The 24,504-nt window shown below is 36.3% G+C and overlaps 1 protein-coding gene across 17 annotated transcripts in view; it reads left to right on the forward strand.

The window, feature by feature from the left end:
* Positions 1–24,504, forward strand: part of Picalm (phosphatidylinositol binding clathrin assembly protein) — a 104,149-nt gene that overhangs the window by 32,080 nt on the left and 47,565 nt on the right. For all 17 annotated transcript variants that reach the window (XM_070034846.1, XM_070034836.1, XM_070034845.1 and 14 more), the window contains exons 2-8: positions 6,613–6,755; positions 8,494–8,569; positions 11,816–11,918; positions 15,024–15,117; positions 18,649–18,760; positions 20,742–20,848; positions 23,465–23,506. In XM_070034846.1, the coding sequence (XP_069890947.1) occupies positions 6,613–6,755; positions 8,494–8,569; positions 11,816–11,918; positions 15,024–15,117; positions 18,649–18,760; positions 20,742–20,848; positions 23,465–23,506 (677 nt within the window). The remainder of the gene's footprint in view (positions 1–6,612; positions 6,756–8,493; positions 8,570–11,815; positions 11,919–15,023; positions 15,118–18,648; positions 18,761–20,741; positions 20,849–23,464; positions 23,507–24,504) is intronic.

Below are 24,504 nucleotides of genomic sequence, written 5' to 3' on the forward strand. Positions count from 1 at the left end.
AATAGGAACCTAGAGTACAAGGACACATGCACCTCCATGTTCATTGCTGTACTGTTCACAATAGCCAAGATACAGAAACAACCCAGATGCCCCACTACAGATGAATGAATCCAAAAATTTTGGTACATATATACAATGGAATATTATGCAGCCATTAGAAAGGACAAGATAATGGCATTTGCAGGGAAATTGATGGAACTAGAACAAATCATTTTAAGTGGGTAAGCCAAGGTCAGAGACAAACGCACATTTCTCCCTGATATGTGGATGTTAAACCTAAAATGCAAGGAGATATGACAGAGTAAAACAGGACTCAAGAAACAAAGGACCTCCACTCAATTTGTATCATTTCTAAATGACTCTGACCACATAAATGGAATATATATGTGCACATCTGAGGGAAGCTAGGAGAGGGGCACAGAAACTGAGGGAAATGGGAAGATATACAACAGAGGGGCTCATCAGCTGCACTGAACATTGATGAAAATGAACTAAGCAAATTCAAGGTCAGTGATGGGAGGGGAGGGAGGGGATGCGAGGCAAAGAAGGAACAGCTTACACTAAGCAAAAGGAAAGAAATGTATCACCTGATGTGGAATAAATAGTTGTATTGTCAAAGCTCAGCATTCATAAACATTATAGACCATGATAATGACCTTGTGAAGGTTAAAATGTATTTGTGACTTTAAGTATCACTATCCTACAATACTGAAATTTGTGAAATTTATGTGATCATTTAACCTCAATAAAAAGTATTTTAAAAAAAAACCAACTTAGGACTTGTTTTAAATTACTCAGTTGGAGCCGAGCATAGAGGTTCATGCCTGTAAATCCTAGCATTCTGGTGGCTGAAGGAGGAGGATTTTCAATTGGAAGTCAACCTAAGGTACACAGAGTGGCCTTGTCTCTAAGTAAATAATTAATGGAAAGAATAAATGACTGGATAGTTCAGCACTCATTTGATGTATATTTACTGATATTCTTTATAAAATTTTGGTTATAAAATCTTATCAATTCTAAGCTCCCATGTGTGATCTTGTCATATAAATATAATTAACCTATTTTCACTACCTTAGACATTCTGTGTTGGAAAATGTTAAATGATAAAAGAACATTTTGCCAAGAAAGTACTATTCACTGTTCAGAGATTTTGCTTTCTAAGAAATCTCTCTTGGATTGAAAGTAGGACAGGATTGGCTATTGAGATTCCAGTCTGCGTGACTTTTATTTGTAGCAACTTGCTTTGAGTTAGCCAGAGGTGGAGAAAACATTTTCCTTCCTGAGTTGTTAGAAGAATTACTGAGTTACTTTTACAGTAGAAATGTGCAGAGGGAAAATTACTTCAAAAAGAGAATGACTTTCTGAGTTAGGAGACTGAAGAAAAATATGCTTTAGAATTAGTATAACTTTGGTTTTGAATTTGTTCTACCCTGCTTTATAGTCTAAGTATGAATTCATCATTTTCCCATTATAAGTGAAGTGGTATTTTTAGTCTATGTAATTACCCTTCTGTTTATATGTGGCCATTTGTAAGCACGTAGTAGTTTATAATTAGCGTTACAATTAAAACTTTTATTACATATCTTTTAACTTGAGACTTTTTACATGGCCTGGACTTATTTTTGAACTTTTTGAGTAGATAGCTTTAGAATGTTCATTTAGTTCATATAAGAAATACATTTCAGATGCTTTCTTGAAATGTTTAATGTCATACATACTAAAATGAATGCTTTTATTCAAAATACATGGTGTCACCACTGTATGTGAAGGATTGTTTTTAAGCTGTTGAGGATATAATAAAGAATAAAACAGGGAGGATTGGGTGGGGGGTCAGGGGAGGATGGGAAGGGATGGGAAGGGGAAACAAAGGAGGAGGCTACAATGCTTGATAAGAAATGTACTCATTATCTTGCCCATGTAATTGTAACCCCTCTGTACAGTATTTTCACAAGAAAAAAAAAAGGAAAAAAAAAGAAAAAGAAAAAGAGAAAAAAAGAATAAAACAACTCTGCCCACTCTTTTAGTTTAGAGACAGACATTAAATAATTTAAGATATATTAGGTGGTAATAAATACTTTGGAGAGAAATAGAGCAGAATGATGAGATTATAAAGTAGTAAAGGGGTATAAGAATGGTTTGGAGGTGAAGTTTCTTAAGGATTTGTAATTTTAATTATTCAGGGAAGTTCATCTGGTAAGGAGACATTTCAGCAAAGATGAGGCCAAATATCTGGATATTCTAGGCAAGAGGAACATCAGTGTGGAGCACTTGAGGTCACAATGTTTGGCATGAGGAATTTCAAAGGAAGACTTTTGTAGCTGAAGTAAAGACCTACACAGGGAGGACACAAAGAGAATAATGTGAGAGTATACAAACAGACATTCTGTAGTTTATATAGTATAGTATATATACATACACAGTCTTTTGTATAAACATGCCATATGTGTGAATACTGAAATCCATAAGTAAGGTTCTATTTGACTAATCCTAGCAGTTGACCTCTGCGACAAGAAATAATAAATGTTTACATACTAACATGTCAAGTGGAAAAAATGATTGAAAGTAATCAAATTTCAGTTTTAGTAACTGTAGAGTAGAAGAATTCACTAAGGAAATTACTTCAATAATGAGCAGGAAATGTAGAAAGTCAGGTAAGAGCAAGGTACATCATAGAACATTGAAAAATGTTTCTGTGAGGGAGACTAAAGATAGGATTTTTGACAACTATGGAATATATTTTCTCTACCCTGAATGCTGTAGGTTTAGCTGTGGTACTGTTGTGTTGTAGAGAATTTGGAGGCTCATTTAGAGAATGGTTAGAGATTTGGGATGAGTGAGACACCTACATCATGTATTAACAGCAGAGTCAGATTAACGTGTTTTGTTGGCAGTCACAATTGTGGAGTATTGACTATTGCACATTGCAGAACAGTTAATATTCCTCTTTTGTAGTAATGTTTGCCAAACCTCATAGGGCAGTGATCATCTTCCCAAATGTCTAGGAGAGAGACATTTCTCTAAACAATAGCTGCATATAGACTTTGGAATGGCTGCTGGGAGAGAAGTAGGGTTTTCTGAGGTTTAGGATAGTCATTGATGTGATTTTGACTGTGTATAAACAACACAGAAGTAGAGAAGTATCTTTGGGTTTAGTGTTGAAAACCAAGAGTCTAAGAAGCACAATTACTGTTGATGCCATTGTAAGAAAGTAGTTATTACTACATTTAAGACCTGTGTAGTATATCAAGATAGTTTCTAGAAGGATATAGAAGAAAATCTAGGAATATAAAGTTAAATATATGTGGGAGGGAACTTGATTTGGGTTTTTTAGGGGAGGAGAGTAGTACCAGAGATTGAATTCAGGACCTTATACTTGTTAGACAAGTACTCTACTACTTGAGCCACTCGTCCAAATCTGTTTTGGGAACAATCTTCTACCTTTGCTTATGGCTGGCTTCAAATTGAGATCCTCTTGCTTCCTCCTCTTAAGTAGCTCTATGTATCACCTCCAATTACCTGGGAGAATCACCATGCCCAGGAAACCTGCCTTCCTTTTTGCCCCCCTGCCTGCCTCTCTCTCTCTCTCTCTCTCTCTCTCTCTTCCCCTCTCCCTCTCTTTCTCCCTCTCTTCCTCCCTCCCTCCCTTTCCTTTGTTCCTTTCTTTCCTTTCTCTCACCTTTCCTCTCTTCCTCCATCCTTAGCATACATTGGTTATATGGGGTATAGTATACTATACAGTATACTACATCAACCGCATCTTCTCCATCACTTTCCATACAGAGTTGTTTTTTTTTTTTTTTTTTTTTAACTATATTTACTATTTAGATAGCCTCTCCCACTGATAATAGCCTCCCCAACAAAACCTGTTTTACTCTCTTATCATAAATGAAAACTAATCATAGTTAAGAAATCAAGTCAGAGCTTAGATCACATAAATCTGTGGTCACAACACTTGGGTGGCTGAGGAAGGAGGAGTATTAAGTTTGAGGCCAGCCTGTATCACATAAAAAGTGGCAAATAGGCTGTACCCTCAGTGTGTTATATTTGAATAAGTGCTACAGGACAAGTATTAAGGTAGTATGAAATTCAGAGAAGACAATGATAAAATATCCCCCCCTTTTTTATTTCAGAAGCTGAACCACGCAATCCCAAATTGAATTTACTAGTTTAATTTTGGTGTGAATTATAAAAGACTTTTGTCATTCTGCTATTTTGTGGGCATTCTGTTGTGCTTTGTTCTTCAAGCTGTGTTGGCCAGAGTAGCTCTGTATCTAAATATATTTAACAAATGATACTTTGTTTATACAAATAATTGGGCTTTCTAAAGCAAGCATTTGAAAATTGTAAGCTGTAATGTTGATTATATTGCCCTTATAAGCAATCAAGGCCAAGTTAGGTCTTTTGAATTCATATGTAGGGAGCAAAAAGGAGGATAAAGAAAGTAATATAAGTGAGGTAAATTTTATAAAAACAACATAGGCATATATGTGCATATGCAGTGAAACTCCTTTGTACAGTTGATTGTAATTTATTTTTTTATTTTTTTGTCGGTCGTGAGACTTGTACTCTGGGCTTGGGCACTGTCCCTGCGCTCTTCAGCTCAAGGCGAGGCAAGTGCTGTACCGCTTGAGCCACAGTGCCACTTCAGTTTTCTTGTGGTTTATTGGAGATAAGAGTCTCACGGACTTTTCTGCCCGGGCTGGCTTTGAACCTTGATCCTCAGATCTCAGCCTCTTGAGTAGCTAGGATTACAGGCATGAGCCATCTGCGCCTGGCTAGTCAATTGTAATTTAAAAAATAAATTTATATCTAATCATTAAGAGCTAAAGACTGAAAGCAGAAAAATTACTAATGAATCATCAATAACTCATTTCCCTTGATGGTAGTTAAGCTTAGATATTTGTTCATTGTATTTGATACATATGTTTAAAATGATTCATGTCTTGGTCTTCCTATTATTTCCTTAAACTGGATTGTATTTGGTGTTAATTGAATATGTCCATTAAGCGTATTCTAGATAAAATCTGAGGTCTATTTTGTCTCCCCACTTTGGGTGACCATATTGTGTGATTATTTAATAGTAATGCTTTTGAATTTGAAATACAAGATGAGAACTTACTGTTGCTTTAACAGTATTCACAGTAATGTTAAATTATAGTCTCTAAGTCGTTTCTGACTTGGATATTTGTGCAGAAAAAAACTTCATCCATTTTGTTTTATCATAATTAGCTAGATATCAACTGGTAATCTGAGTTAGTGCCATAGAATTGAGGGAAAGAAAAATGAAAATATTTTGGATAAACCAACTACAGTCTTATGCAATCATAGACTATACTCTAGTTTTCTTTTATTTGTTTTGCTTAAGTTTTGAACTCAGGGCCTTGGTTGCTAAGCAGGATTGGATTCATATCTTCACCTCTGATTTTTACTGTATGTTTTTTTTTTTTTTTTGGGGTCGGTTGTGGGGCCTGAACTCTGGGCCTGGGCCCTGTCCCTCAGCTCTTCAGCTCAAGGCTAGCGCTCTACCACTTGAGCCACAGCGCCACTTCCGGCTTTTTTCTTTTTGCTTATATGGTGCTGAGGAATCGAACCCAGGGTCTCAGGCTTGCAAGGCAAGCGCTCTACCACTGAGCCACCTTCCCAGCCCCTTTACTGTATGTTTTTGAGTGCTCTATATAGTTTTTTTTTTTTTTGTCGGTCGTGGGGCTTGAACTCTGGGCCTGGGCGTTGTCCCTCAGCTCTTCAACTCAAGGCGAGCGCTCTACCACTTGAGCTACAGCGCCACTTCCTTTACTGTATGTTTTTGAGCTATGCTCTTTGCTTCCTGCATTGGTGCCTAACACAAGTTAAGCTTCCTGGTAGGTAGAATAACTGACACGTTTTACCAAGCCCAACTGTTTGTTGAGAAGAATCTCAGAAATCTTTTCCTGCCCAGCTGACCTTGAATCACAAACTTAACAATATCAGAGTCCTCCCAAGTAGTTAGGATTACACGCATGAGTCACCATAGCCCAGGGTAGAAATTTAAAGGGATGAATAATATTAATATTGGTAAGATAACTAAAAGTTCCTTAAAGCCTTGAAGCAATTCCCTTTTGGGGGAGAGGAGTCAAGGGGCTTGAATTCTGGGCCTGGGTGCTGTCCCTGAGCTCTTCAGCTCAAGGGAGCGCTCTACTACTTGAGCCACAGTGCTCAAGTAGATAAGAGTCTTTTGGAGATAAGAGTCTCACGGACTTTCCTGCCCTGCCTGGGCTGCGGGCTGCCTTTGAACCGCGATCCTCATAACTCAGCCTTCTGAGTAGCTAGGATTACAGGTGTGAGTCTCCTGCACCTGCCCAAAACAATTCCTTTTAAGATGATTAAAGATCTTGAGGGTGAATTATACTATAAAGGAGTTTATTTTCTTTCTGTTATTATTGATCAATCCTACTCAGTATCTTAATTGTTCATAATTGTTTCAGTTGCTCCCCCAAAAGAGTTTCAATGAATTCTTCAAACTGTCCAATGTTGCTCCTCTTTGTTAGATTTTTTTCCCACCTGTTTGTATACAAATCTGATACTAACAATAAATTAAAATCAGAGTAACTGACCATCTTTTTTTTTTTATTGCAGACTTAATTCAGTGCACAAATGAGATGAATGTGAACATCCCACAATTGGCAGACAGTTTATTTGAAAGAACTACTAATAGTAGTTGGGTGGTGGTCTTCAAATCTCTCATTACAACTCATCATTTGATGGTATATGGGAATGAGGTAAGAATAGTTTTTGTTAGCAAGTATGTTAGTGTGATGTTTGATTATTCAATTTGCTTTTCTTCAAACAAAACTTTAGTAACTTTGCCACTGAATAATACAGATAAAAAGGGCTAGATGACTAGCCAGGAATATAATTGTATATCCTGAAATTTGAGGAAAGATGGCCTGTGAACTAAAAAATAGAAAGTGGGCCAGAGCACAGAGGATTTCAATAATGGGATCAAGAAACAAAGATAATTTCAAAATGTGGTTCTGAAGGTGGTACTGATCTTTGCAGTTCTGTTTGTATACGGAAAATGCAATTTATTAGCAGGGATAAGAGAGGGAGAAACTGAGGAAAATCAAAGGAAGGGATGATATTGTCCAAAAGAGAAATGTATACATTATCTGAACTGTGAAATTTTTACTCCTCTATACAATACCTTAATAGTAACAAGAAAATTATATGAAAAATACCATTACTCTCTTAGATCTTAATATTGTAATACATTTTGAAGCCGATTCTTTTAGGTTATGCTGAAATGAGAGTCTTTGATTTGCTAGTTCTTCAGAATCCTGGCTTGTTAATTTGGGGTGATCTCAGGTAAACAATAATGAATTGGGATGTTAAGCTGGTATTAAGACACTACAAATATTTTTTTAAAAAGGGAATCCTAATAAGAAGTAAACTTGAAAGGCATTTCTTTAGTTATCTGTTTTGAGGTTATGAAGGAAAGTTAAGGTCATATTCCATGGTAAGTAAGCCCTAAGAAAAGCATTTTTACTATAAATTTGCAAAAGATGTGCTCTGTATATGTATGCAGGCACATGCTGCTTCTGGGACTTGAACTCAGTCGTTTTGCTCTTGCTGAGCTTTTTTTGTTCAAGGCTGCCACTCTGCCACTTGAGTCACACTTTGACTTCCAGCTTTTGCTGTTAAAAGATAAATTTGTGGACTTTTCTGCCTGCACTGCCTTTGAAACTCAATCCTCAGATCTCAGCCTCCTGGGTAGCTAGGATTATAGCATGAGCCACAAATGTCTAGCTAAAACGATATGCTATTATATATCCTGAGAAGCTCTAAATATTTATAATTGGAGACCCAGTTAAAAAAATGTCAATGCAGCATTGTTCTAATAGTAAAAATTGGAAAGAACTTTAATACCATAAATGCAATGGATGCATAATGATGTAATCGTCATTGGAATACTAGAACATCATTTAAAATAAACTAGATCTACATTTATTAAATAGGTAATCCCTTGGAGAAAATGGAGTTAAAAATGCACATTGGAAAAGACAAGTATATTTTTGTTAATTTGAAATAGAAAGAAAAATTAAGTGCCATACAGGCATGGTGACATGGCCTATAATCCCAGACATTTGAGAGGCTAAGCAGGTGGACCTTTTGAACCCAGGAGTTCAAAGTCAACTGGGTAAATAAAATACAGATGCGATCTGAATATGATTAGCAATAGTCCTAGTATGCGATAGTAAAACTAAAATTACTGGTTGTGGTGCCTATTTCCTTATATTATCTTGACTTTAATTAGTAGCGTTTGGGAATTAAGGTTTGATAGATTCTTATGTACTAGTAAAAATCATGTATTATTTTTAGATTTGTCAACTACTTAATAAAAAGTGAAGATGATAAATTTTAAAGTAAATAAACATGTTAACTATCACTTTTCCTCATACTTTTTAAATCAGTTTGTGAGATGGCAGTATCTTAATTTGATGTTTATTTGTTTTCCAGCGTTTTATTCAGTATTTGGCTTCAAGAAACACATTGTTTAACCTAAGCAATTTTTTGGATAAAAGTGGACTGCAAGGTAAAGACAACTTACTACAGAAAATTAAGAGTATTCCCATGTAAAAATAGTTGCACAGAAAGTCAAGAGTATCCTCATAATGATCGTTGCAGAATTGAACTCTTAGCATGTTACTGTTACAAACTTTTTGTTTTAGTGAGTGTTATAGTGGGGAACAAATTTGGATATTATGATTGATATTTATTTTTCACTTTTTATTTTTTATTTTGCCAGTCCTGGGGTTTGAACCCAGGGCCTGGGCACTGACCCTGAGCTGTTTTTTTGCTCATGGCTAGTACTCTGCCGCTAGTACTTTTATCACTTGAGCCACAGCACCACTTAAACTTTTTCTGTTTATGTGGTACTGAGGAATCGAACCGAGGGCTTCATGCATGCTAAGCAAGCACTGTACCACTAAGCCACATTCCCAGCCCTTGATTTTGACTTTGTACCTAACATCCTGAAGTTGGAGAGGCATTACACATTAGTTGGAAGCGTTGATTCTAGAGTTGGACTGTTTGGGTTTGTTTGTGTACTCTCTATGTGTGTGTATGTACACATACATTTTTCTGTTTAAATGGTCCTGGGATTTGTATTCAGGATTTTCTCTTGATTAGGCAGGTGTTCTACCATTTGAACATGCCTCTAATTGGATAAACTATTTAGGTTGGAATTTTTTCTTCACCAATTACAGTTCATGAACTTGAATAAGTTATTTACCTCTGCTTCTGTAAAATCAGGAATAATGATAGTCCTTTTCTAAGAAGGGTTGTGATGAGGTTTAATGAATAACTGTAAAGTACTTAGAACAATGCATGGCCATGGCACACAGGAAACAAGGACAAAAATAGATTAACAGGAATAATACAAATCAATCAGCTAAGGAGTGTGTGTATAAACTTTTAAAAAATACTATTAGGCAGAAACTCTGAAAGCAAGGAGGAACATGGAATGATCTTATTTCAGAAGATTACTATAAGCAGCACAGCTGTCCTTCATATTTGAGAAAAACTGATAAAAACTGAGGAGGATTCATGAACTAGGCTAGCACTTCAGAAGATACTTAAAAGAATCCTACACATAGAAGAAGATAAATTCTACCATGAAAATATGGGAAAGAATCTCTCTATACCAGTAGATAAAGAAAGGAGGGTTAAGAAAGAATCAAGCATTATAAAATCAACAAAACTATAGGAATTGCTACATAACTTTAAGTAATCTGAATATTAGGGGTCTCAATTCTTCAATCAAAAGCAAAGGCTGATGAACTGGATTAAAAGGCAAGACTATTTGTTGCCTATAAGAAACACACTATGAGCTGGGAATGTGACTTAGAGGTAGAGTGCTTGGCTAGCGTACATGAAGCCCTGTGTTTGATTCCTCAGTTCCTCAGTACCACATAAATGGAAAAAGCCGGAAATGGTGATGTGTGACTCAAGTGGTAGAGTGCTATAGCCTTGAGTACAGAAAGGCTCAAGGACTGTACCTAGGCCCTGAGTTCAAGCTTTAGGACTGGCAAAGAGAAAAAAAAAACAGTATTATAAAGACAAAAACACAGGAGCTAAAAGTGGAAGGATAGGAAAGGCTATTCCAAACAAATGGAGTATGAAATCAAGCAGGAATAGGAATATCTGGCAAGGTAGATTTCAAATCAAAATTTGCCAAGAGATTAGTCAGAAGAATTTCTTATCATATTGATAAGAGGAACAGCCCATCAAGAGGATAATATGTTGACTCACACAGTTTCAATAAGACAAACACTACTGGACATAAATGCACAGATAGAACTCCCAAGTTTAATAATAGAGGGTGACTTTAGTACCCCACTTGCCCATAGGGAAAAAAAACACTTGGAGGATTCCTATAAGTATCTTTTAGAGTGCTAATTTAGTGATCATAAATTCCTTTAAGGTTCATTTAACACAGAAGTTTTTTTAATTTATCCTTAAAAGGACAGCTTCAGAAGTTTCCACATTGGGGCTGGGAAGGTGGCTCAGTGGTAGAGTGCTTGCCTTGCATGCCTGAGGCCCTGGGTTAGATTCCTCAGCACCACATAAGCAAAAAGAAAAAAGCTGGAAGTGGCACTGTGGCTCAAGTGGTAGAGCACTAGCCTTGAGCTGAAGAGCTGAGGGACAGCGCCCAAGCCCAGAGTTCAGGTCCCATGACCGGACCCTCCCCCCGCCCCCCCCCCCCAAAAAAAGTTTCCACATTAAGAGAGATTTATAACAAGCACAGAATTGAAGGAGTAATATCTTCCCAACAAAGACTAGGACCTGATAGATTCACAGCCAATTTCTACCAATTCTTTAAGGATTAATTAACACCAGTGCGCCTCAAACTGTTCCATAAAATAGGGAAGGGACATAGGATGGACAGTTCATTCTAATAAGTCAAAATTAGATTGGCCAGTGCCCTACCATTTGTGCCATGCCTCCATCCTGTTTCTTTGCGTGTTAATTGGAGAAGAGTCTCTCAGACTTTGCTGCCTGGGCTGGCTTCAAACTGAGATCCTTGGGATCAGTCTTAACTTCCTGAGCATCTAAGGTTATAAGCATGAGCCATCAGTGCCCAGTTCAATTTTATTTTAAATAGTAATAAAAACTGGAATTGAAGATGTGGTTCAAGTGGTAGTGCACCATCCATGGGCACAAAAACAGAGGCCAAGTTCAAGTCCCAGTATACCAGCATTAAAAACAAACACCCTCCCCCACCAAAAAAAATACCTTATACTTTGGTAATTGATTCTAACTTTTTGCTCCTTCTACTTCACAAAGACAAAAACAAGGACGAGAGGCATAGTTCAAGTAGTAGAGTGCTTGCCTTACAAGTGCAAGGCCCTGGGTTCAGTGTTAATCAAGAAGCAAAATGAAGGTATTTCGGTGAAAATTTGTGGAGAATAGATTTTTTTTAAATTAAATTTAATTTAATTTTTTATTGTGAAAATACAGTACCAGAGGGGTTATAATTACATGGGCAAGATAATGAGTACATTTCTTATCAAGCATTGTAGCCTCCTTTGTTTTCCCTTCCCATCCCTTCCCATCCTCTCCCCCCCCGCCCCCCACACCCAGAATAGTTTTTTTTAAAGCTATATATAACCTGCTTTGAAGTTTGTTTTTCTAAAACTGAATTTCATATGAAATTTTTTCTCAGTTAATTTATATCACTTAGTGGGCTTGGCATAGCAAGATGAAACTATTGAATGAAAGTTGTTTTATAGGCAAAGCGAGATTTTAATCATTTATGAAAACTTCTCTGTTTCTTCAGGATATGATATGTCTACATTTATTAGGCGATATAGCAGATATCTAAATGAAAAAGCAGTTTCATACAGACAAGTTGCATTTGATTTCACAAAAGTGAAGAGAGGGTGAGTTATATTCTCTTTCTTTGATATCTGATTTAAACTACGTTGTAAATTAATGGAGTTTTAGCCTGTTTTGAAAGGTGAAATTCATTTTTTTTAAAGAAGTATATCAGATACTTTTTGAAGTGAGATTTTTTTTTTTTTTTTTTTTTTTTTTTTTTGTCGGTCGTGGGGTTTGAACTCTGGGCTTGGGCGCTGTCCCTCAGCTCTTCAGCTCAAGGCGAGCGCTCTACCACTTGAGCTACAGCGCCACTTCCGGTTTTCTGGTGGTTTATTGGAGATAGGAGTCTCACGGTCTCTCCTGCCCGGGCTGGCTTTGAACCGCGATCCTCAGATCTCAGCCTCCTGAGTAGCTAGGATTACAGGCGTGAGCCACCAGCGCCCGGCTGAAGTGAGATTTTAAAAGTTCTTATTTTTATAACTTTAGTGAAATATTCATATAATGTAAAATTCACCCCTTTAAAGCCTATAATTCAGTGATTATTCATTTATGTAAGTCCAGAACATTTTTGTCATCTCCTACCTATTAGTAGTCATTTCCTGTTCCTTTTTTCCTCCAGAACCCAGCAATCATGAAAATGCTGTCTGCTTCAGGTTTTTGCCTATTGAGAGACACTTGATATAATTAGAACCAAATGTTCTGTTTTGAATTTAATTTTTTATTTAACATAATGTATTAAAACCAAAGTATCCATATTTATGTATATGTTAAGATGTATATTTATTCTTATAGCCAATATATTATGGTATGGATATAAACTATATTCTTTTTTTCGGGTCCAGTCGTGGGGCCTGAACTCTGGGCCTGGGCGCTGTCCCTCAGCTCTTCAGCTCAAGGTAGCGCTTTACCACTTGAGCCACAGTGCCGCTTCCGGCTTTTTTCTTTTTGCTTATGTGGTGCTGAGAAATCTCGGGCATGCAAGGCAAGCACTCTACCACTGAGCCACCTTCCCAGCCCTAAACTATATTCTTATCTGATCAACAGATGGACAATTGAGTGAGGTATCTTGATATTAGGGAAAAATGTTGCTCTCAGCATTAATGTACACGATTTAGAATATCCATTTCTCTTGCATATACAGGAGTGGAATTGCTAGATGATATGCTGACTCTTAGTTTTAGAGTTGTTTTTCAAAGCATTTAAAACCATTTTACATTTCTCTCAGAAATGCATTAGCATTCAATTTCTCCATAATCTTTACTAAAATTAATTTTCTTTTTTTTGTTTGTTGTCTAATTGTAGCCATGATAACGAGTGAAATAAGATATATTCTGATTTTTTGTTTTACCTTTCTTGAGTGGAAAATGATAACGAGTATTATTAGCCATTTGTATATCTTGTTTGGAAAAATGATTTTCAAATCCCTTGCGCTTTGTTAAAATTAAGTTAAATATTTTCCTTGCTAAATTGCAAAGTATTCTCCTCTACTCTTCTGCAGTTTTAGTTACCCTCTGAACTGTGCTCTGAAAATATTAAGTGGAAATTTTCTGAAATAATTTGTTTTAAATTGTGCACTGTTCGGAGTTGCTTTGTATAATCTCATGCTGTCCTGCTCTGTCCTGGAGCATGAATCATGTTTTCGAATAGGGTATCTATTACTGCACTTTTACTCACATGTTGTGGTTTTTATTGTGTAGTGTTTAATATTAGTACATTCACTGGGCATTTTGAAATTATCTCCTCATACATAAGGGTGAATTAACTACTGTGAATTTTGGATAACAGCTATCTAGTGACATACATAATTTGCAAATACTTTGTCTCCTCCTGTAGCTTATCTTTTTCATTGATGATGTTTTGTGAAGAAAAAAACTTTATAATACTGAAAAAATTGATTTATTCTTCTATTTTTTACTTGGGTTGCATGTATGAAATAATTTTTATGTATGTTATGAAGAGTAATTGACCTTTCATTCTCTTTCTGTCTTTTGTACTTAAGATTCCAAAATTTTAGTGCAGAAGGTAAATTTATTTTTTTGCTGCATCCTCAATATAGTCATGTTGCACGAGAGCTTATCACAGGAATGACATATGATCAGTACTTCAGTGCCTGATAATATCTGATATGCAGATTTTTTTCCCTAGTAATTAGGCTGAAGGACAGGGATAGCCTCTTAGTTTTGATGCCCGTTTGGGAGGTTGAGCAGCTGCAGAAATACTCTGACAAATGCCTTCCCTGAACTCACCTGAGATCTCAACAGTTGATCTTTTGAAAGTCTAAATTATTCAGTTGAAACAAGCAAACAAAAATAGTTACAGAAGTAAGGGTTTTTTTGTTGTTGTTTTTTTGTTGTTGTTGTTGTCTCTCTTGGGTCTTGAACTCTGAGCCTGGATGCTGTCCCTCAGTGCAAGGCTAGTACTCTACCACTTGAGCCACAGCACCACTTCTGGTTTTCTGGTGGTTAATTGGAGATAAGAGTCTCCAGGACTTTCCTGCCCAGGTGGGCTTTGAACTGTGATCCTCAGATCTCAGCCTCCTGAGTAGCTGGTGCCTGGCTCAGAAGTAATTTAATTATCCAAGAAAAGTTAAAACTGAACTCAAATGTTTTATGTTACCTTTCCAAATTAATCAGTTGATTAAACTATTTTCCACTTGTGCTTATGTTAATACTTAACTGTAATGTGTTTTAGTAATGCAGATCGTGAAGGTATTTGTAGATTTCAAGTATAAAAATAGGAACTCTCCCTCCCTACTCAACCCTGATTTGAAGGGGCCAGTCTTCAGATTGAGAATAGTTGATGAATTTCTATATCAAATACAGAAAGGTTTGAGCCACAACTTCATTTATTTTTGCGTTAGTTATTTTTCAGAGAGGATATTGTACTTTTGTCCACACTGGCTTCCTACATATGATTTCAGCATAGCTGGGATTATAGATACATATTACTATGCCTGGCTTTTGTTGAATAGGGTTACTATTTGTCTAGGCTAGCCTCAAACCATGATCCCAGTCTTTACCTCCCAATTTGCTGGGATTGTAGGAATGATTCACTGTGTTCAACCTTGGATCAACCTTTTTTAATTGTATGAGAATAGCCCTTGATTAAGCAAAATTGGAGTCAAAGAGATTTAGTAGCAAATTTACTTACTTTTGTTTTTTAAATAGGGCTGATGGAGTTATGAGAACAATGAACACAGAAAAACTCTTAAAAACTGTACCAATTATCCAGAATCAAATGGATGCACTTCTTGATTTTAATGTAAGTTGCTTATGCATTTGTAAATGAATGTTGTATTTCATTGCCTAGAGTGATGTTATCAGCTTAATGCCTTTTTTGTGTAACTGAGCTAAGTATTACCATTTTTAAATCCTTGAAAGAATAATTAAGATGTGACAGGTAAAAATTATATGAAATTCAAATTTCAGTGTTCACAGTTGTTACAGGAATACAGAAACAGTGATGTGCTTACTGTCCACGGTTGTTTTTGTGTTTGAGTAGTAGAGTTGAATAGTAGCAGTAGAGGTCACAGTCTACAGTGCCTCAAATGTCCTTTACAAACAAAGAAAAGCTTCACACTCCTTTTGTGCTAGGCATAGGATTGAGTCAAAGTAGCTTTCAGATTCCTTTTCTACAACACAAATCATTAGATTCAGAGGTTCCTACTGTATTTTTTTTCACTTAATAAACTGTTGTATTTATGTAAAATTATTCATTTTAATGTCTATATTATACCTCATTGTTTATATTGATTTACCAGTTCCTTCTATTGATACTAAGTTATTTTCTTAAAATAAGATTTTTTAAAAACTCAGTACTAAATACTATGTCAAAGAGATAAGTCTGATCTTCCTTGTAACCTTGTGTAGTATTATTGCTTTGTCTGAAAAGAATTTGATGTTTCAAAGGACATAAACGTGTAAGTTTGTAGTAAATATTGCTGACATGCACTTGAAAATGTTGCCACTGTCAACAGGTCAATGAGCTTGTTTTCTTTCTTCGTCTTTTTTTTTTTTTTTTTTTTTCTCCTCTGTGTGTATGCCAGTACTGGGTCTTGAACTAAGGCCTTGGGGCTTCTTGCTTTCTGCTGGTTGTTAGGAAAATGGAGGAGAATACAATAGGAATAGGCCGGACTCAACCAACAGGCGAGGGCTGTTTATTGAGGAACTGCGAGGGGCACAGACATTCCTGTTGGGACCGGAGCTGGGTTTTTAGAGGAGGTCCACACAAGGAGGTTAATGAAAAGCCACTAGGTCAAAGAAGGTGGGGGGGCCTTTCAGTTCTGCCCACAGTGGGATGTTTACAGCTGGGTTTAGGTGGATTACCCTGCCTGCACTTCAAACAAATTCACACATACCTGGGATTTTGCCTGTCTGTGTGGGCCTGGGACAATAAGATGGGGGTCAATCCTTCACTGGTGAGCTACTATTTGAGCCACACATTCAGTCTGGCATTTTACTGGTTAATTAGAGATTGTCAATGACTTCTGGCTCCAGGTCTCAGCTAGGATTACAGGCATGTGCCACCAGCACCCAGCTCTTTTGTTTGTTTTTTTTTTGTATTTGGAGAGAACTTGCTGTGAAGCCCAAGCTGGCCTGAACCTTGCTGTGTAGCCCTGTTTGGCCTTGAACTGGCCATCCTCATGCCTCAGCAAATGCTCTGATTATATGCATATGGCATCTTGCCAGGCTGTCTTCAGTGAGTAATATCTATAGATATTATTTAACAAAGAATATTGTAGTAATAGAATTTATTACATTTTTTTTGGGGGGGTCCGGTCCTAGGGCCTGAACTCTGGGCCTGGGCGCTGTCCCTCAGCTTTTCAGCTCAAGGCTAGCACTCTACCACTTGAGCCACAGCGCCACTTCCGGCTTTTTTCTTTTTGCTTATGTGGTGCTGAGGAATCGAACCCAGGGCCTCATGCATGCAAGGCAAGTGCTCTACCACTGAGCCACCTTCCCAGCCCCTGATTATTACATTTTATCTGATATGTAAAGTTAAACCTCTTTGTATGTTTTTAGCTATATGTTGTTTTGGGGTTTTTTGTTGTTCTTTTTTGTAAATTACCTTTCTTGCTAGGATTCTTCCTGTGGGAATGTAATCAGATGGTAATCTACAGATAATTATTTTTTTGTCCAGCTTGTTGTCCTTTATCAACTCTGCCTATGTTAAACCTTCCTCCTTGGGCACATATGTATACATAGCTATAGGACACATGGGCATACTCACATATGAACAGGTACAGAGATAAGATCACAGAAAATTAAAATAATTTTTATGTACTAAATATTATGTGAAGTAGACTTAGAATAATTTTGTTTTACCCGTTCTTTTTTCGTATGCGTGTGGCGTGCGTGCGGCGTGCGTGCGTGCGTGCGTGCGTGCGTGCGTGCATGCGTGCGTGCGTGCGTGTCCTGAAGCTTAAACTTAGGGCATGGGTGCTGTCCCTGAGCTGCTTTGGTCACGGCTAGTTCTTTATGTTTTGAGCCAAAGCTCCACTTCTGGCTTTTTGGTAGTTTATTGGAGTCTCCTGGACTTTCCTGACAGGGCTAGCTTCAAATCAGTCCTGTGTAGGTGGGATTACAGGCATAAGTCACTGGGCCCAGCTTCTTTGTTTTTTTAAATGGGACTGGTGATTGGAACCAGGTCCTCATGCATTCTAGGCAAGTAGTCTATCGCTAGCCCTCAAATATATTTGATGGATAAATGAGTGCTGTTATTTGCTTAACATAATTATTATAATTATAAAATTATAAGAATTATAAAAATATTATCCATAAGTATGTGTCAGCTACTATACCTAGACTTTTCATTGTCATTTAATTCTCCCAGTGACCTTATGAAATAACTTAGTTTATATAGTACTAGGGAAAAGTATACTTACAAAATATATGTCTTGGTAGGGGGAAAACAATGGAGGGGGTAACAATGTTCAAGAGGAAGTGTACTCATTACCTCACTCATGTAACTGTAACCCTCTGTATAGTATCTTTACAATAAAAAAATTATAAAAAAAATATATGTCTTGGGTCTGGGAAGGTGGCTCAGTGGTAGAGCGCTTGCCTTGCAGGCGTGAGGCCCTGGGTTCGATTCCTCAGCACCACATAAAAAAGAAGAAAACTGGAAGTAGTGCTGGGGCTCAAATGGTAGAGTGCTAGCCTTGAGCTGAAGAGCTAAGGGACAGCACCCAGGCCCAGAGTTCAGGCCCCACGACCGGGTCCCCCTCCCCCCCCCCAAAATGTCTTCTGCCTAGCTGAGCTCAGTGCCTTAGTGATTGTAGTGGGTCATGTAATGATTTTTTAAAAAGTTCAGTAAACCTTTAATGAGTTAATATGAACTTGTACCTAGAAAGGAGCTACATTTTGGATTGGGGATATAGAGTTTGCTATATTGTATAAAAAAGAAGAGGTTAAAGAAGTTGGCATCATTTTGCTCTTGGAAACACTATTGTGATCAATTTATAATTAAAAGTTGGGCTAAATTCTAGATTTTCCAAACATTACTTTCCTCATAATTCTGAACTAAACTCAATATTTAAAAATTGGGTTATTGTTTGCTTGTTGTTTTCATATGAGTAAGTGAACACTTTTGGGAAGATTTTTGCAATATTTGCTTGTTAACTGACTGCAAGAAATAAAACTTGTAAATTAGAAAATTTAGGTATAATTTGTATTAAAGAAAATACATTTGAAAAATATGCCTATATGTTTGAATAGGAAGGAAGGAAATCTTTCTGTCAGTGTCATTTGAAACATAAGATTAGCTAATTTGTTTTCTTTCATTTTCTTCTAGGTTAATAGCAATGAACTTACAAATGGGGTAATAAATGCTGCCTTCATGCTTCTATTCAAAGATGCCATTAGACTATTTGCAGCATACAATGAAGGAATTATTAATTTGTTGGGTAAATTCTGCTGTAACCTAATTATATTTTTTCTCTTACCTGTGTCATGTGGATAAGTAATATTGACTAAGTTGTTATTTAAAGCTGCCAAAAGTCATTGATATATGTTTATTTATTATAATAATTTACATGGAAAAAATTTTATACCTGATTATATATACAAGTGATTAAATTCTCATTTTTATAACTTGGATGCCTGCCAGATGAAATTTATACTTTGGAATATAACTAATTTTCTATCTATGTTACTGATATTTAGAACTAATAAACTCAAAATTAAGTTGGGGTAAGGCAGTAAATTTTACAAAGACTTAGTGGGGCAAAAACCCTACATTATTTTTCTCATAGGGAAAATGTCTTTATTTCCTCAATTTGTTCCACAGTAAACTTTGTACAACTATTTTTTTCCTAAATTTATTTTTTGTAGGGAGTTGGTTTGTTGGGGATTTAACCGACAGAGAGCCTCTTGAATACTGAGAATGTGCTACTGAATTGTACACTCATGCTTAAATTTACCTTTTTTTTTTTTTTTTTTTTTGCCAGTCCTGGGGCTTGAACTCAGGGGCCTGGGCACTGTCCCTGAGCTACTTTTTTTTTTTTTTTCTTTTTGGCTCAATGCTAGCACTTGAGCCACAGTGCCACTTGAGGCTTTCTCTGTTTATATGGTACTGAGAAATTGAACCCAGGGCTTATGCATGCTAGGCAAACACTCTACCACTAAACCACATTCCCAGCCCTCTGAAATTTACTTTTAAGCCCAATCATTTTTAACCTATTAAACTTTTTTTTTTTTGTCGGTTGTGGGTCTTGCACTCTGGGCCTGGGCGCTGTCCCTTAGCTCTTTGCTCTACCACTTGAGCCACAGGGCCACTTCTGGTTTTCTGGTGTTTTAAGTGGACAAGAGTGTCAAAGACTTTACTGTCTGGGCTGGCTTTGCACTGCAATCCTGAGATCTCAGCCTCCTGAGTAGTTAGGATTACAGGCGTGAGCTACCAGTACCTGGCTAAACATTAATTTTTATGGGCGACTTTTACTTTGAGGCTTTTAGGAATTTGTGGTGGTGTAGATTCAGTATATTTGGGATGAAGTTAATTTCACATAAAAATACTCAATTTAATGGGATCTGCATGGAGTAGAAAAGTAACTACAAAGGGTGCTGGCATATCAGGTATCAGATGTTAAGTAGTTTTATTCCAGTATACCTCTTTTCTCCACTTTACCCACTTAGAAATTACTCATTTAAATCGATTTTTTAAATAACACTTGTCAAATTTATTTAGAAGTGCTTTATTTCATGAGGATTGGGAAATTGGGTTCAGTGAAAAATGAGAGGTTGTGTTTCCTGTAAAGTTGTGAAGAGCATAGTCTTCCACCCTATGATTGGTATAAACTAAACAGTTTGCTGCTGTTGACATATTAAATTTAAATGAGTGTTCCAAGTAACATTTGAACAGGGTTGTCATTGACAGGCTAATGTATTTAGTGAATATTACTACAAAATAGATGTTGTGTTGTTTATTGCCAATACTAGAATTTCGACTCAGTACAGAGCCATACCTCCAGCATGCTTTAATAGGATTAAAGTATGTATTATATGGGTTTTGGGGGGAAGAGCTGTTTTTTTAACTTACATTTTATTGTTATCTTTCCACACATTTTACAATGTATTCCAATCCATATCATCCCCTCTTACCAGTCTCCTTACCCTTTTTCCCCTAGTACGAGGTGTGTTCATGCAAACATATGTATATATTTAAGGAAATTGTGAAAGAATATTGTGGAGCAAATTTGTAAATGAATAAAGTCAAACAATTCTTTTATTTTTAATACCTCAATTCTAATTTGCTTCAAATATCTAAATTTAATGCAAATATTTTGTATGTCTTTTGAGAGAACTATTGCAATATTTTTGTAACCATTAATATTATTGCTTGTTTGTACCATTTTGTTGTGACTAAAGGTATTTTAATGCTTTTTGCAGAAAAATATTTTGATATGAAAAAGAACCAGTGCAAAGAAGGTCTAGATATCTATAAAAAATTCTTGACTAGGATGACAAGAATCTCAGAGTTCCTCAAAGTTGCAGAGGTAAGTTGTCTGTAAGGTTCTATGTCTCTTAACTTGCTTTTATTTTTGTCCCTGTGTATAGATTGTAAAGAAATGATTATCCCACTGAATATTCAGTATAGTAAAGGACATGTCCAATTATGCTAATATGCTATATTGGATTCTGTAATATGGTAAGAATGTTAATATACTGAATAAATTATATATTGTTTACTACAGAATATTGAAAAATAGTTTTCTTACTCTACAAAATAAGACAGATGTTATATTGTGTGTCAAGCTTTTATATTTGGAATTGGCCATTCATTTTAGAAGGCTTATTTTAGTGTAATGATGGTAGTAAGTATTCAATGTCAGTGCACATTCTTTTTTTTTCAAGGAGACCTGCAGCTGAGTCACATGCTTCAAAATGTTTTTGTTTTTCTACAGAAGTTAATTTTGTATACTAAAAATTGATTTAAAAACAACAAAACAAAACCACGAATAAGTTGCCAGTTGCTCATATCTGTAATTCTAGCTTCTCAGGAGGCTGAGATTTGAGGATCTCTGTTTGAAACCAGCTGGTGCAGGAAAGTCTGAGACTCTTACCTCCAGTTAGTCACCACAAAGCTCGAAGTGGAGTTGTAACTTAAGTGGTAGACACTAGCCTTGGGCAAAAAAGTTCAGGGACAGCACCTTGAGTTTAAACCAGAGGACTAGCACAAAGAGAGAGAGGAGAGAAAGAGAAGAAAAGGGGAGAGATAGAGACAGAAATAGAGAAGGGAGAGAAAGTTGAAAAAGAAGAAAGATGGGTTATAAGATAATGTAATTTTGTAAAATGACCTTAAAAATAATTTTCCGAAATTGTCATAGAAGGCAGTGTGGTAATGATTGCAGTAATTATCTCCTTAACAAAGAGCTCCTTTTTTTTTTTTTTTTTAAGGTTTTCTGTTTATTTTTTTTACACTGTATCCCTCACTGTAAGAAATGTGTCCCTAGAATATTTTGATCAGTTTTGTCAAAGTCATTACTCTTTAGCAAGTTAGTGATTTGAGGCTTTATTTCTGTAGTGATATTTTGTTCTGTATCAGATTCAAAAGAGTAAACAGGATGATAAGACATTGGGGAAAAAATATCCTTGTTAATAAGGTATTCTATGATGCCCACTGAAAATTTGTTTTGGATTTAAAGATTTTTTTTAAGGAAAAAAATAGTGATTACTTTTCCATTTCTTTAGGATCAGTCACATACTAAAACTATAAGGTACGATTTATGCTTTGATTCCAGTAAAATTTTTGAATAAATTTTAACTTATTAAGCCAGGTGCAGTAGCTCATACTTATTATTCCAGTACTCAGGATGCTGAAGCGGGATTGTGATTTCAGCAAGGCCAGCCTTGTCTTCATAGCTAGACTCTATGTCAAAAAAATGTCTATTGACATTACGCTTTGGCCTCCTATGTTCTTTGTATTTGGTAGTTACAGTTACTAACATAAATGTTATCTCTTTATCTCTGAACTACTGGTTTGACTGAATAGGATATTTGACCTAAGAAATGTAAATTTCTCAATCTAAAACAATTCTGTCATGATACTGTCTTTGGGCTTGCAGTGTGTTAGGAGACCTTACTTTTTGGAGTAAAGGCAAGAATAGCTTCTTGGACTATATTTAAAGGGAATAGATCTTAGGCACTAATTAACTATTAATATCTTAGGATGAGTTAAATTTTTGTATTTTCTATTGTTATCATTCTGAGAACCAGAGAGATTGAGAAAAATAGAAGGGTGATTATAAAATGAAGAATAGCTACCATTGAGAATATAGTTTGGGGTGTTAAAGGCATTAATTACCTTTTTGGTTTTTGCTGGAAATTGGTTAATGCTTGAACATCATGAAAAGTGTATTGGGATTTTTTTTTTATTGGATGCAGTGATATCCTGATTAGCTATCATTTGACATTTCTTTTTTTAAAAAAAAATTCAAGCTGGGTGCTAGTGGCTCATGCTAGCTACTTAGGAGGCTGAGATCCAAGGATCGAGGTTCGAAGCCAGCCCAGGCAGAAAAGTGAGGCTCTTATCTCCAATAAACCACTCAGAAGTAGCTGGACATGGCACTGTGGCTTAAGTGGTTGAACGCTAGCCCTGAGAACAGAGACTCAGAAACAGCACCCAGGCCTGGCCCAAACAAAAAACTAGCCTACACAAATGAACATAGATGGCTTTAAAAGAAAAGTAATGTTTATGGAAAAGCATATTTCACAAAGAAAACAAAGATGTCCTCAGGGTTGTTTCTTCTTTTTATACCCCAAGGAACTTGTTCATGGTTAGCATTTTCTCATTCTTGCCAGTATTATTAACATTTGACACCTGAAAAATTCATTTTTTCAGGTGTCAAATGATTGTGTCATGTGTCAAATGAAGAAATGAATTGTTCAGGTTATGGCAAGGTAGCTGATGTAGGTATTTAGAAGATATGAAAGTATAGCTTTGCATAGACAGATTGAATTTCCAACTCTAGTTTCTAAACTGTTATTTTATTACAGCTATCTAATAATACCTTTTGGGATCTAATATTTTCTGATTTTAAAAAACTTTTTACAATATTATTTTCCATGTTTTTATTTACAAAAAAATTTTTATTCAATATTTCTTCTTACAGCAAGTTGGAATTGACAGAGGTGATATACCAGATCTTTCACAGGTAAGTATACCATTAAAATATCAATTCATCTTTTGTATACTGAAGTTGAGTAACTGTCACCACTAGTGTGAAGGTCCATATAATGTTTTGGCAGATTTTCACATTTTCATATATTGCAAAAATTTTTTGTGCCATTATGATTGCATAAAATATTCAACTTTTCTTTTTTTGTTTTTTGTTCTTGTCAGTTGTGGGGCTTGAACACTGGTCTGGGTGCTCAAGGCTAGCACTCTACCACTTGAGCTACATCCCCACTTCCAAATATTCAACTTCATGACCCTACTCACTACTGTATCATTTCTTTCTCCTCTCCCATTGTCATAACCAAACAACAAACAACAAAAAGCTAACAAACAATAGAAGAACAAGTCTGGGAGCTGAATGGTATATAAAATTTTCACTTTACTAGCTATAGAGAATTGTTTTAGGCAGGATTTATTTAAACCTTTCCCTTTGGCTATTTGACTGAGATGGGACTCATAAATAGGAATAAACCTGAAAATGTAGAGTTAAGAGAACAAGCTTCAGGGTAGTACTAAGTTTGGGGCCCTTGCTTCAGTCAGCTGGCCCTGTGATGTGCTTCACTTTGGTCATCTGTAAAATAAGGGTAGCACAATAGCTACTTAATATGGTATTTTGATGATTAAATGAGGCAATAAAATATATAGCATTCAGTATTCAATTAAAATAGCACTTTATCATCATCTTCAAAACATTGTTTGAAAAGACTTTCTTATAAAACTTGTGTCAGCTTTTTTATTAATAGGCAGTCTCTTTTTTTTTTTTTGTCGTGGGGCTTGAACTCTGGGCTTGGGTGCTGTCCTTGTGCTTTTCTGCTCAAGGCAAGTGCTCCACCGCTTGAGCCAGCCACAGCACCACTTCCGGTTTTCTAGTGCGGGGGTGGGGGGGGGGTGGGGGGGGAATTTATTAGAGGTAAGAGTCTCACGAACTTTCCTGCCTGGGCTGGCTAATAGGCAGTCTCTTTTATCTTGTTTTGA

This window comes from Dipodomys merriami, unplaced genomic scaffold (assembly GCF_024711535.1).
Source record: "Dipodomys merriami isolate MVZ:Mamm:240054 unplaced genomic scaffold, mDipMer1.0.p SCAF_25, whole genome shotgun sequence".
Classification (NCBI taxonomy): domain Eukaryota; kingdom Metazoa; phylum Chordata; class Mammalia; order Rodentia; family Heteromyidae; genus Dipodomys; species Dipodomys merriami.